Here is a 14,919-nt window from a genome sequence, read left to right on the forward strand (position 1 = left end):
TCAAAACTGGATTAGTTGCTCCCAGAGCAGGTTGCTGCAAAGCAAGACCATCCCTTGTATGTCTCTTCCATGTGTGCCTGCTTGCCATTTGACCTTTTGCCATGATGCCCTTGCCACCACTGTGTCCTTGAACTCTCCAGCCCCTGTAAACTTCAGTTGTTCATAACTGAAGCCCCAGGCATTTTGTTGTAGCAACAGAGAAGGAACCAAGAAGTAAAGTTAAATGTCAGTACACATTACCAAAGAGATTTTGTGAAATCCATGCCTATAGAAATTATATAACCAGTTAGTCAAAGAAGAAATCATTTGGAAATGTTTTGAAATGAATGAAAATGGAACTGTAGCATACTAAAACCTATGGGGTGTAGCTAATAGAATGGTTAAAGGTCTTTGAAAGCCTGTACACAAGCAAAACAAACCAACACAACAACAAAAATACTCAAGCCAATACGATATATAACCTTATACCAGCTATGAAGAACATTTACTGCTCATTCAGAGGACCCAAATTTGGTTCCTAGCACCCATGTTGGGTAGTTAAAATCACCTGTAACTCCAGCCTCTGTGGACACTTACACACGTTTATAAAACACATAAATAAATATAAATCTTTTTTACATTTTTATTTTTTATATTAATTGCAGTTTATTTACTTTGTATCCCAGCTATAGCCCCCTTCCTCATTCGCTCCGAATCCCACCCTCCCTCCATTATTTCCTCCCTGCCCCTCTATTAAGTCCACTGATAGGGGAGGTCCTCTTCCTCTTCCTTCTGACCCTAGCTTATCAGGTCTCATCAGGACTGGCTGCAATGTCCTCCTCTGTGGCCTGGCAAGGATGCTTCTCCTTCAGGGGATGTGATCAAAGAGACAGCCATCAGTTCATGCCAGAGACAGTCCCTGATACCCTTACTAGGGTACCCACTTGGATACTGAGCTGCCATGGGCTACATCTGAGCAGAGGTTCTAGGTTATATCCATGCATGGTCCTTGGTTGGAGAATCAGTCTCAGAAAAGACCCCTGTGCCCAGATATAGTTGGTCCTTGTGGAGCTCCTGTCCTCTCCAGGTCTTACTGACTCCCCCTTCATTCATGAGATTCCCTGCACTCTGCCCAATGTTTGGTTATGAGTCTTAGCATCTGTTTTGATACACTGCTAGGTATAGTCTTTCAGAGGCCCTCTAGGGTAGGCTCCTGTCCTGTTTCTTGTTTTCTCATACTTCCAATGTCCATCCCATTTGTCTTTCTAAGTGAGGATTGATCATCTTAGCCCAGGTCCTCCTATTTGTTTAGCTTCTTTAGGTGTACAGATTTTAGTACGTTTATCCTTATCTTATAGGTCTAGTATCCACTTATAAGTGAGTATATACCATGTGTGTCTTTCTGCTTCTGGGATACATCACTCAGGATAATCTTTTCTAGATCTCACCATTTGCCTGAAAATTTCATGATTTGTTTTTAATTGCTGAGTAGTATTCCATTGTGTAAATGTACCACAATTTCTGTATCCATTTCTCCATTGAGGGACATCTGGGTTGTTTCCAGGTTCAGGGAGATACAAATCAAAACAACCCTGAGATTTCACTTTATACCCATCAGAATGGCTAAGATCAAAAACTCAAGTGACAACACATGCTGGAGAGGATTTGGAGAAAGGGTAACCCTCCTCCATTGCTGGTGGGAGTGTAAACTTGTACAACCACTTTAGAAATCAATTTGATGCTTTCTCAGACAATGAGGAATAGTGCTTCCCCAAGATCCAACTATAGCTCTCCTAGGCATATGCCCAAATTTTGCTTAAGTACACAACAAGGACATTTGTTCAACCATGTTCATAGCAGCTTTATTCATAAATATAAACATTAAAAGAGAACTCAGCAGACTATGAATGGAAGGAAACTGCCTCTATTTGATGATGTCTGTCTACAAAAACTCAGAGTGAATCTTAGTAGCTTAAGCCTCCAAGCTTTTTTCATTGGGCATCAAGGACAAGGCTTATTCATCTGCCATTTGTTTTCAACATTGCTATGAAGGTTGCTAAGGCAGTTAGGGAAGTAAATGAAGGAAAAAAGCATCCAAGTTGGGTGAAGACAGGAAACTGTGTCAGTGATGGACTTTCATGTGAGAAAATCCTGGGGGTTAAAAACAAGTTCACCAATGCTGTGCAATACAAGAGTAGGAGCACCATCCAGGCATTGGAAGCCACCTTTAATCCCAACCCTTGGAAGGCAGAGGCAGCAGATCTCTGTGAATTTCAGGCCAGCTTGGTTTATATAGCAAGTTCCAGGCTATCAGGGGCTACATAATGAAAGACTATCTCAAATTTTAAAAGTTACAGTAATAAACAGTAACAATGAACAGTCAGAAAAAAATGAGAAAATTTCATTGTTATTCTTTATTAATTTTTATTTTGTTATATTAATCACAGGTTATTTACTTTGTATTCCAGCCATAGCCCCCTCCCTCATTCCCTCCTAACCCCATCCTCCCTCCCTCATCTCCTCCCAGCTCCATCCTCCCTCCCTCATCTCCTCCCAGCTCCATCCTCCCTGCCTCATCTCCTCCCAGCCCCTTTCAAAGTCCACTGCTAGGTCACTGTTATTCTTAAATTCTTTAATAAAATAGTAAAGTGAAGTATAAGACCTTAGTATAAAACTAAAATCAGTGAATGGAAAGGCTTCTAGTTAATGGATTAGAAGACCAAATACAGAGAAAATTATGATAGTTTTTACACTAAATCATAGCTACAGAATCTCTCAAAATTGTGGCTGTGCTTTCTGTAGAAATTGAGAGAGCCATCCAGTTTGTAAGGAAAAGTAAGAGGTTTGGCTGAAACAATCTGAGGTGAAAAAAGAACAAAGCTAGAGGACTTTACACTTCCTAACTATCAAGCGCAGTTTTGGGACATCAGTAATAAAGACACTGTAGGAGCTAGAGAGGGGGGCTCGGTCCATGAAGTACTTGCTTCATGAACACAGGGCCTGAGTTTGACCCCCAGTACCATGTAAACCCTAAGCATGGTGGTATTCCCTTTGCAACCCCAGGGCTGGGGAGGTGGAGACAGATTAATCTCTGGTACTTGCTGGTGAGGCAGTTTAGTGTAATCAGCAAGTTTCACGTCCTCCTAAACTGTAAAAACAGGATGGCAGCTCTCAGGGGCAACACCTGAAAATTGACCTCTAACCTCCACTGTCACATGCACACACATATACCCACACATACATGTGCACCTACACACACACACACACACACACACACACCACTCTGGTATTGGCATGTTAAGTATATAGGTTAAAGAAATATAAGGCAACCAAGGGTCTCTGAAAGACTACCCAGCAGGGTATCAAAGCAGATGCTAAGACTCTTAGCCAAACTTTGGGCAAAGTGCAGGGAATGTTATGAAAGAAGGGGGAGAGAAAAACCTGGAGGAGACAGGAGCTCCACAAGAAGAGCAACTGAACCAAAAAAATCTTGTCTTTTCTGAGACTGATATTCCAATCAAGGACCATGCATGGAGATAACCTAGAACCCCTGCACAGATGTAGCCCACTGCACCTCAGTGTCCAAGTAGTAGGTTCCCTAGTAAGGGGAACAGAGGCTGTTTCTGACATGAACTCAGTGGCTGGCTCTTTGATCACCTACTGGGGGGGTGGGTAGCGTCAGCCTTACCAGGCCACAGAGGAAGATAATGCAGACAGTCCTGATGAGACCTGATAGACTAGGGTCAGATGGAAGGGGAGGAGGACCTCCCTATCAGTGGACTGGGGAAGGGGCATGGGAGGAGAAGAGGGAGGGAGGGCATGAGGGAGGGGGCTACAGCTGGGATACAAAGTGAATAAATTGTAATAAATACAAAATAAATAAAAACATATTTAAAAATAAAAAAATAAAATGGTAACCAAGAAAGAAATTCTTACATTTATAGGTTAAATTATTTTGCTAAAGAGGCCAAAAAAAAAAAAAAAAAAAAAAACAATGGCAAAGAAATAGTTCTTTTAAAGATTGGTGCTCAAAGTTTGTAATGATAACCATTTGTGGTGGTTTGAATTAGACTGCATCCCCCATAGGCTCATATATTTGAATGCTCAGCTATCAGGGAATGGCACTATTTGAAAGGATTAGAAGGATTAGGAGTTGTGGCCTTTTTGGTGGAAGTATGTCACTGGAGGTGAGCTGTGAGGTTTCAAAGGCCCAATATTTCTACCCCCTCCCTTTCTCTATCTCTCCCCCTCCTTCTCCCTCTCCATCCCTATCCCCTTTCCCTTCCCTCTTCTCTCTCTTTCCCCAACTCCCCATGGATCAGGATGTAGAACTCTCAGCTACTTCTCCAGTACCTTGTCTGCCTGCATGCCAGCATGCTTCCTGACATGATAATGAACTAACTTCTGAAATTAAGCAATCCCATAATTTAATACTTTCTTTCATAAAAAGTTGTTTTGGTCATAGTGTCTCTTCACAGCAATAGAACAATAAGGAACCATTTTAATGGCCATGGGTTGTGTGTTTGTGAGTGTTATTTTAGATCTAAAATCATTATTTCTTTTAAGTGGATGGAGAGATATTTTTGAAATTGCTATCAGTAACATTGTCTAGGGGCTGGAGATATGGCTTTGAGGTTAAGAGCACTGACTATTTTTCCAGAAGACCCAGGTTTGATTTCCAGTACCCACAACCAACCATAACTCCATTTCCAGGGGTTCCAGTGTCATCTTCTGGCCTCTGCAAGCACCAGGGATGAATATGGTGCACAGATATACATGCAGGCAGAACACCTATGCACATAAAATAAATTTTTAAAAGATCATGCCCCAGAGTCTAGTACCACGCAGCAATGATTCAGGTGGCGGCTAGTAACTTGTCATCTGATTGTAAGGCCTTGTGGTCATAAGCCATGCTGCAGGAAGTGGGAGTAGTCGTGATTTGCAGGACTTGTGAGATTAGTGTCTACGCATAGTGAGAGAAGAGTGTGTGCTAGCAGGTCAGGTACATGGAGGTGAGAGCAAGTGGGTGGCTGTCCAGCAGGAGACACTGACCATTGTTATCGATGCTACTGAGATGGTACGAGAGAGAATCTTTGCTTTATGTACTTTGTAGCCAACTGTGGGGCCTTTTTTGTTAAAAATAAAAACAAAAACAAGGGAGGGAGAGAGTATTACTAATCTCAACACCAAGGATCACTACTGCATTGTTGTATAAAATGGGTAGCTGTTTGTCTCATTCCAACCTACCAGAGTTTGAATCACTCTTTGCATCCAAAAGTAAAATGTCAGTAATAGTTGTTTGTTCTGTTCTTTTTTCCCTTCCTTTTCCTTTCTTCCTTCCTTTTGCCTCCTCCTCCTCCTCTCTTCTTCATTCCTCTTCTTCTACCCCTTCTTTTTTCTCCTCCTCCTCCTCCTTTTAGAAGCCCTTTATCAAGTTGAGAAAGTTCACCTTCATTATTGGTTTAGTGATAACCACCTCCCTCCATCATGAAAAGGTAGTGGATTTGGCAAATGAGTATTGACCATCTGTCAAGAAAGCTTTTCCTTTTATATTTCCTCATAGTGAACTACACAGTTGAAATGACAGGTCACAATCTTGTGATCTTGAGATTAACATGTGTGGCCATGGCTTATTGCCCTTTTTAATGCCGGAGTGGACTTGCAGATGCTTGAGGGGGATTTTCTGCCTTTCTTCATGAGCTTTGCTTGCAGCAATCCTTTTGCATAGTTTGCGTAACAGGACAAGGCTGGCCCTTAAGATAATTTGAGCATTCCTTCCTTTTTATTAAAAAATAAAAATTAGGGTAAAGCTTCTGTTCATCCTTTAAATGTTTGCAAGTATTCACAGCTGAGGCTGTCTTGCCTTAGAAAGTTGTATTGGAAGGTGGATAAAGTGTAACTCTCATTTCTTTGTTAGGCTGTTGTGTTGGTCGCTTGTCTTTCAATTGGCCTATTCTGACCCGATGTGTCCAGGTTAATATATGTTAACCATAGTTAATACTTTTTTATTTTTCACATTACTAGTACCTGTGCTCTCCATATTGGTGGTTTGCGCCTTCTACTTCTCAAGAACTGATGGGTGGATGCTAATCAATGTATTCATTACTTTCCTGTTGCTGTGATAAAACCTCCTGACCAGAAACAACTTATAGAAGAAGAGTTTACTCAGTCTTACAATTCCAGAGAAATAAGAGTCCATCGCAGTGGGGAGGTGCAGCAGCAAGCAGCAGGCTTGGGGCCAGGAGTAGGAAACCAAGAGCTCACACCTTCAAAGTCAGGGAACTTAAAGTAAGTGAGGCTGTGTATTCTCTCAAAAGTCTGCTCTGGTGACATAATTCCTCCACCAAGGCCTTGCTTTCCAACCTTCGCAAGGTGTGCAAGCAACTGGGGACCAAGAGTTCAAATTCCTGACCCTATGGGAGCTGTTTCTCATTCAATCCTCCCAGTTTAATTCTTCCAAAGAAGCTCACTTTGTCGTTCTCTATTCTTTTCTGTATCTATTCAATGCTTTCTGCTCTTACATTTACTAGTACATATTAGTACTTGGGTTTTACTTACATTTTGTAGTATATAAAAGTGGGCCCTCATCTTTCTAGTTTGGTGCCTAACATATTTTTGAAAACAAAACTCTTGCCATGCTTGCTGTAATGCTATATATAAACTCAGCTTCTTATGTGGCTAAGGCGAGGAGGCCTCAAGCTAGTTTAATGGGGCAGCTTGACAACATAGTCAGCTTGACAAAATAGTTAGACCTGTATTTTCAGAAATGATTTTTGGAGTTGGGGAGATGGTTCAATGAGTTTAGTGGTTGCTGTACAGGCATGAGGGCTTGAGTTTGGGTCCTCAGTGTCTCTGTAAACAGCTGGGTTTGGTGGTGCATGCCTATAACTGCAGCGCGGGTGCGAATGGAGACAGGAGGATCTGAGGGGCTTGCTGGCCCACCAGTTTAGCCAGATGGTCAGCTCCAGGTTCAGTGAGATATCCTGTCCCCAAATAAGGTGGAGAGCGAGAGAAGAAAACACCAAGCATTGACCTCTGGCCTCTACAGCATGCACACACAAATGTACCTCACACATCTGCACACATATGCCTAACCCCAAAATAATTTTCCAAGTGCTACATTAGACTCAAACTTTCATGCCTTGCTTTCACTTGCCATCAGCTAACCACTTTCCCACCTTCCTTGATTTAAAACTCTTTGTTATTAAACCTTTAAAATTCTACCACATACCACATACAGGCAGCATACTTCCTGTAATTTGATTTTAAGATTTTGGGAATTGGTTTATGACTCCCACTATGATTTGTTTAGCATATTCCAATTATGTTTGAAGACGGTGTAGGGTGCCGTTATGGTTGGAGTGATCTTCGTTTATGTTATGTTGGCTGACAGGGTTGGTCAGGCTTTCTAGATCTTCATTGAATGAAGGCTGGAAATTTTTGCTCATCATTTCTTCATACATTTTTAGGTCTTCCTCACACTTTTCATTCTGATTCTCTAACACTTATTTTTATTTTGGCTTAGTAGTTTCACTGCTACCTGTTCATCTTTGCTGATGTTTTATTCTTTGATGTCTCAGGTATTAATCCTACCCGGGACACTTTACATCTCCCTGTAGTCTTATCACTGAGGTGACTGTGTCTTTTTATTATCTCTGAGCAGCTCACGCTTCTTCAGCCTTCTTGAATATGAAACATTTATATCTGTCACGTTCTCTAATTCTATCTATATCATTTCTGGATTTGTTTCTCTTTGTTATTTTCCTGCTTCTGTGTACAACCAGGCAGTTTTGGTTCTGTGACATTCTGAATTTTAAATCTTTGGGTTATGATTGATAAACATGTGTATGTATAGATAATATAAAAACACAAACATAATATATATTTATAAGTAAATACTTTTGAGATTTGTGCTGGGACATAACCAAGTTATTTGAAGGCACTTTTTTTTCTGTTTTGTTGTTGTTGTTGTTGTTTGAGACAAGGTTTCTCTATGTAATCTTGGCTGTCCCAGACTTGCTTTGTAGACCATGCTGGCCGCCTCCTCACAGCGATCTGCCTGCCTCTGCCTCCCTGAGTGCTGGGATTACAGGCGTGCACCACCTCACCCGGCCGCTTTTATCTTTTCAAGGTTTGTTTTTTATCTTTTCAAGGTTTGTTTTTAAGTTTAGGTAGGAGCATCTGAGCTTTCAGAGCTAATCTGATCCCACACTATTCAGTCATCTTCCATGGTACATGCAGGAGCTGCAGCTACTACTAGGCTGCTGTGCTCTTGCTGAGGAGACCAAAAACTCCCAGGCAGAGTGAGTGACGGGGTAACTGATTCATCCTCTCCTTTCTAGTTCTCAGCTTGGCATGGGTACTTCTGCAGGCATTAGCTGCTCATACTGAAGGCTTGAGAACCTCTACCCACCAGCAGAGCTTTATGCTCTGCAATGTTGTTTTGGTTTTGTTCTGTTTTGCTATGGCTTCCTCACACTCTCAGTTGTCAACTGAAGGAGACTGTAGAGTTTGAGGGTTCCTTGCCTGTGGAGAGGCCTCTTCAGAGAAGAACTGGCAGTGTTAGGGCTGACATTTCTCTGTTCGTGGAGAGGCCTATCCTAAGTGTTTCATTCCCAGTGACAAACATTTTGTTGTTGTTATTTAATCCTATGGCCTCTGTATTTTTAGAGTATTTTGCCTGCATGTATGGACACACACTCATGTGCATGCCTGGTGCCCACAGAAGTCAGAGAGTGTCAGAGGCCTTGGCACTGGATTTACAGATGATTGTGAGATATGACACAAATGTTATCAACTGAACTGGGGCTCTCTGGAAGAGCAGCAAATGTTCTTAACCAACTAGCCATCTCTTCTATTCCCCTGTGGTTTTACCTTGTCCAGTTGAATGGCTTGTTGGACTTAAAAGTGTTCCACATTGTTTCCAGTGGGCATTCAGTAAGCATGTAATATAACTGAGGGGAGCCCAGTTCCTCTGCCTGGAGGTGGGGGTATTCTCCCTCCCTTCATTATGTTAAGGAAGCCCTGCTCCTCAGTGAATAGTCACTTTTCACTGGCATAGCACATGTTCCTGTAAGTAACCCAGACAGAAAACCCATTCCGATGGTTTTTGTCAGGATCCTATTACCTCAAAAGACAACAGACATAACTGTAAATCCAAACCAGCCACTGAGGATATAATGCTCGAGGCACAATTACTGGCAACTGAAGAAAACTCAAGACATGCACAGCAGATTGGAAATCAATGGTCAGATTCTGCCTGCTTTCAAGAGATACTTTAGCTCTTCCTGGTATCTCATCGGGGCACAGGATTTTTCCTGAAGCAACCCAATTTGGCCTGATTTCCATACAATGCCATGCTGCCTGTGACCTGCTTCCTGAGCAAAGAATGGGCAGGACCAGCTGAAGCTTGTGAATGAGAAACAGCTGGACTATATTCTCTCTCCCCTTGGCCCCACTTTTTAGAAACTAGGTTGCTTTCCTCCTAGAACGAGACCCTCCCTGTAGGGCACTGCTGTTTAGGAGTCTATCATTCTACAGTGAGGGCCAGAGGGAACCTCCCAACAAAAACAATGGTAGCTTCAGGCCTGGCTGTGGTGGCCTGTGCTTCTTATCACCATGTAGCTCTAAATTATTATAGGATATTTCTGAACCAGTGAAATGGAGAAAATACTCATCTAATCTGAATCTTTAAGTGGCTGCAGATGATGAGTTTAACATCTGAGGGGATAATGAAGGGAATCAGTTCTGAATGGTCTTATATTTTCAGAATTACCTCTGCATAATTTGGATCATTGTGTGTGCATATGAAAATAGGGATATAAAAAAGTGCCTTGAAGTCATGTAAAAACTATTCCAAAAGCTCCAGTGTGATTGAGAAGGGTAGACTTGCATTTACAAAAAGCATGAAGCACATGAAAGAAAGAAATCATTAACATTAATCTGATCTGGTCTTAATGAGAAAAGGCACTTTATTAACTTCAAGCTTTGCTTGTGTTGAAGTCTTGTGCTGACCTAGCTGTGCTTGATGAAGACTTCAGATCTGTTATCAAAGTCATGTGACACAGGTGTGGGCTAGCTCTGACCCCAGAACTTTCACAAGCCCTTTCCCTTTCTACCAGGATTCTTGCAGCTATGAATGACAGCTGGTACTACCCACTCCTCTTGGTACTGTTTACATAGTGGCATTTTTATTTACATATTGCAGTGCTCTGCTGTCAGTAGAATCTTTCCATATATTACCCTACCCCAAGGTTATGCTTTCATACTTCTCTGTAGACTAAGAAATGAGGGCATAGCTGGGAGTGGTGATGCACACTTGTTATCCCAGCACTCTGGGAGACAGAGGCAGGTAGATCTCTGTGAGTTCGAGACCAGCATGGTCTACAAAGCAAGTCCAGGACAGCCAAGGCTACACAGAGAAAACCTGTCTTGAAAAAACAAACAAACAAACAAAAAAGAAAAAAAAAGAAATGGGGGCATTACAGAGTTTAAAAAGGTGAAGTGACTTGGCCAGCATCCCAAATGTAAGGGCCTAGTCAAAAACAAAAGGTTAGTCACTTTAAATCTAGTGTTGCTCACTAGAATGCATGGTGTTCTTCCACACAGCATTGGTGGAGGACACTAGTCTCAAGGCCATTTTATGAGTTACGTTGTTGGATTTTGCTTCACTCCACAATTCCTAGACCACATTCTGTTTGTGTACAGTTAAGCATTAGCTTTTTCCAAGAGGCAGCAGGGTCTAGGGCACATGACCGAGCATCTGGAGGTGTTGGGAATGATGTCGTCTTCTCACAGCTCTTCTGTTACTGTTGTCTGTGATATTTCTCCAAAAAGCAGAATAAATCTATTGCTAATAGAAGAGAGGACACAAATTCCTACAGAGAAGTTCCGAGGTCTTGGCTCAACCCATCAGTAACTGGAGGACCTGAGTTTAGTATTACCTTATCAGCAGCAAAGGTTCAGGCTTCAGATTTCTAAAAACAGTCACATGCGGAGTGCATTAAAGCAAAATAAAGAGTGACAATTCTGTCACATAACCAAGTCACTGCTTAGTCTTTGCAGTGCTCAAGGATGGACTCAGGGTCTCACACATGCAAGGCAAGAGCTCTACCACTTAGCTGTATCCTTTCTGAAACAAAAACACTCAAATTTATCAAATGACTCGATATTGTCTGTACTGATTTCTAAGCTCCCTTCATGCTTTAAGGGGTGGAACTGATGATTATCAATGAGATAAGGCTTGTCTTCCCCATGATCAGCAGTACCTCTACCACCAATCTTCTCTATGTCAAGTCGTTTGGAACAGTGCTGACCTTGATAATGATGTCAGAAGTAGTCAGGAAGGCTGGGTCAGGACTCCAACACAAGGACAGTAACACTGCAATACTGTAGAGGATTAAATGTAGAGCTCTGGTGACCTCTCTGAGGCAGCTTCTGAAGTTTTATTACCAACAGACTTACTTCATATTTTGAGGTAGATGTCCTCAGAGTATACAAAATCCCGGATTAATTTTCCTTAGAGACTGTATGCAATGCTCCTATTCAAGTTTGAATACCAAGATCTAACCACATAGTAGGTATCTACACTTCTTGATGGGATCACAATTACAAAGGGAAAAAGCACACCAATAATTTAGTCTTTTTCTTTACTTCATACAAAGGATTTGCTGTGAGTCTACAAGTCATCTTGTCCAATCCGAAAGCCGTATTTAAGCGCCGTGGATCCCAGCCAGGGATGCAAGAATCTGACTTTCTAAAGCAGATAACAACAGTTGAAGAACTGGAGCCAAAGGCTAGTAACTGCACCAAGGTACTTATTCATCTCCCTCACGCTGCTGCTGGAGCTTGAGTGTTGACAATGCGGCTTTAAATGATCCTTTTCCTCCGTAGGTTCTCGTGTGGCACACTCGGACAGAAAAGGTTAATCTAGCCAATGAGCCAAAGTACCACCTGGACACAGTGAACATTGAGGTATAGACACCAAGACCAGCAGGTGTAGAGGAGGAAGTCTGGAGTTTAGGCGGCTGCTCATTCAGGTACTATTCCTTTTTTCTTCAGCCTCACCTGTCAGCCAATGGACATCTGTTTAAAAACAGCTAACTGGATGTGACAAAATGTGTTGTCTTCATTTGTTCTGCATGTTTTCTCTACCCCTTAACTGGGAAGACTTTTGTACCCTGCAGCAAACAACACTGAAAAAGAACATCTGAGTATCTCATGTGCTGCTCCCTCCCTCCCATCAAGCCATCCCATAACTGAAATAGGTTTTATAGAATGGGATGATATTCTGTCAACTAAATATTCACAATTCTTGGCTGTGCAACATGAAATTATTTGGAAAGCTGGTGGTAGTGTACACTGTAGGAAATAAAACCCACAAATAAAAAAAAAGTGTGTGGATTCATCTGTTTAATATAGGGAAATAACATTTTGTCAATACTAGGCACCATAAAATGTAAACACAATTACTGTCATAAACCTGGATATACCTTCAAGGATTAAAAGTGGCTTTGTTTTAGTTACCCTGTGTGCATATAGTGCAGAAAAAGGTCTTCATATTAGCACTATGTATATGAGAAGAGGTCCAAATTATAAGAGGCAGCAAAAATTTGAATTCTTGAAACATTCATTAAATTGTTTACAGTAACATCCAGGTTTATCTTCCTTTCACTAACCACAGTCCCTGTTAAGCACATCGTAACAACAGCACAGTGAAGTGAGTGATGAATAAAAGAATTTGATACACTAGAAAACAGTGCTCAGTGATACATTTACATTCTATTTATATGATTAAACATTTGATCATACAGTACCTTCCTACAGGATTACTGGCTAATTTGGGGGTCGGGTTTATACTGTTAGAGGTATTACTAACATGATAACTACTTCCCTTATATGCAAACATTAGAGCTATAATTTTGAGAATAAAACCGATTATGCAAGTTAACTGAGCAGCCTCTCAATGTGGCTTATGACATTATGGGAAATAAGAGCAAAGCTGCCCTCCACAGAAGATGGTTTCTCAGCCTGCTTTCACATCAAATTTAATCAGCACAGACCAACACGGTCAATCAGGTAATTCTTAATGTGAACAAATGGGGGAAAAGAAAAAAAATATGTATGTACAGGAATAAATGGGAACTAGATGCCTTTGTATCGAGGAATGTCGGGTGTCGGTTCTGGATGAACTGTTGCAGCTTCTCACTTCCACAGTTGTGTGCTCAGAGTCTGCCCCGAGGAGCTTCCAGACCACCCTGCTGTTGTGCTGGGGGGCTGGCCAAAACCTGCGGCAGGGTTTGTACCACTGAGGCTCATGCCACCCATTTGCTGATTCATCTGTGAAACACATGAAAAGCTTAGTTTACAAGGATTATTCACTTTTCCTTCTTGATTCTTTATCTACAGTCAGACATTTCATCATTGATGTGAAATTAGTCAAAGCACTTGGGAGTACAGCAGACCACAGAGAAGCATCTCTATTGATATCAAACTGATACTTTGTTCCTCTCTTTCCCCTGGGTCTTAGCACTGCTAATAAAGTAATCTTTATCCCAAAGACTAACCACAACTGAAGAAAATATCAAAGTAATCATTGAATTTCTGAGTATAGGAGTCCGTCACTCTCTCAACCACAGTAGGATATTTCTTCTGGGACTCCCAAGGACTGAGAGAGCTTAAAAGTAAAACATCCTAAATTACCCTAACATTTACAAAATACCTGTGATTCTCTATTCGTATCTTCAATGGCTTCCGAATACTTTCTAAACATTAAAAAAGTCATATAGCATGGGTTTGGGGCTGTAACAACATAAACAGTTAAAATTAAACTTCACTATACGCTATAAAATAACAGAATTTCATGTACTTTTCTTCCAGGCTAGAGTCCAACATATTTATCAGCCTCTTAGTCCAGGGTTCTTTCCCTCCCAAGGCTGGTCACAGAGCAGCAGAGGCAGGATTTACCACAACAGAGTTCCAAGTCTATGCTCAGTATTAACTGTGTCATTTCACAGGTTTTTTGCTTTTTGAAAATCCAAGACACAATAACCACCTCAGTGCTCAAACGTGCCTACAGGCAGGTCACTTCTTCCCTTCTGCTCACAAATATTCTCCTGGCCTTGCTGACAGGGATGCTCTCCTCACTGGCTCACCTGTAATTTAAACCAAGCCGAGTGAGCCTCAGTATCCTGGCCACAGAAAACTGTTACTAACATCTGGCACTTAAATTTTTTGAGGTTTCCAGTGCTTAAACATTGTGCTACATGTATTTCTATAAACTGTAACTGTAAGGAAAAAAGAGCTCATGATCACTTGTAAGATATATGGTGATCTTGTAATGTTAGTTAGAAGTCAATATTCTGAAGGCAAACTACTGGCCGTAGTGGTCTTGATTCCTATAAGCTGCTCTGTGGACCATGAACACTAGGCCAGAGCCCTTCTCTCTGCTACAGCAAAGTCAGATAGCACTTACTAAGAAATGTTACTCCTTCCTGTAACCTGACCCAGACAGACATGAAGTTTATCAGTGAAAACCTGAGGTAAGCAGGGTTTCTATTCATATTATAGAGATTCTTGTTGCGCATAAGTAAACAGCAGTAACCACAGACAGAGGCAGCCTTGATTCTTCATAAAACTCTGCTCTGAGAATGTGAAGTTGCATTTCTTATTGTTAGCTTGGATTTTATTTTTGTTGTTGTTAACTCTTATCAGTGAAGGAAGCGTGCTCTAAGTGGACTATTAGAGGACCCCACCCAAGAGCTGAGTAAAGCATGGCACTAAGCCTTACAGGTGGGCAGCTGAGGTGTCACTTATATGCTGCCCATGATAACACCTAGCCAGTACAGGCATGTTCCCCATCTCAACTGTGTTACACTCTGTAACGGTAAAAGGAACATCGTAACATTTACTCACAGAATACTCTTAAAAATAAGAACAGGA

At 41.5% G+C, this 14,919-nt stretch overlaps 2 protein-coding genes across 5 annotated transcripts in view; one reads left to right on the top strand and one right to left on the bottom strand.

The window, feature by feature from the left end:
- The window catches only part of B3gat2 (beta-1,3-glucuronyltransferase 2), an 87,440-nt gene extending 75,046 nt beyond the window's left edge, over positions 1-12,394 (top strand). Inside the window, exons 3-4 of the mRNA XM_021649117.2 lie at positions 11,643-11,791; positions 11,872-12,394. Coding sequence (XP_021504792.1) covers positions 11,643-11,791; positions 11,872-11,958 — 236 coding nt within the window. The 3' untranslated portion in view covers positions 11,959-12,394. The remainder of the gene's footprint in view (positions 1-11,642; positions 11,792-11,871) is intronic.
- Positions 12,374-14,919, bottom strand: part of Smap1 (small ArfGAP 1) — an 81,907-nt gene continuing 79,361 nt past the window's right edge. For all 4 annotated transcript variants that reach the window (XM_021649115.2, XM_021649114.2, XM_060369795.1 and 1 more), the window contains one exon: positions 12,374-13,317. In XM_021649115.2, the coding sequence (XP_021504790.1) occupies positions 13,183-13,317 (135 nt within the window). In that variant the 3' untranslated portion in view covers positions 12,374-13,182. The remainder of the gene's footprint in view (positions 13,318-14,919) is intronic.

This window comes from Meriones unguiculatus, chromosome 16, assembly GCF_030254825.1.
Source record: "Meriones unguiculatus strain TT.TT164.6M chromosome 16, Bangor_MerUng_6.1, whole genome shotgun sequence".
In the NCBI taxonomy this organism is placed as follows: Eukaryota; Metazoa; Chordata; class Mammalia; order Rodentia; family Muridae; genus Meriones; species Meriones unguiculatus.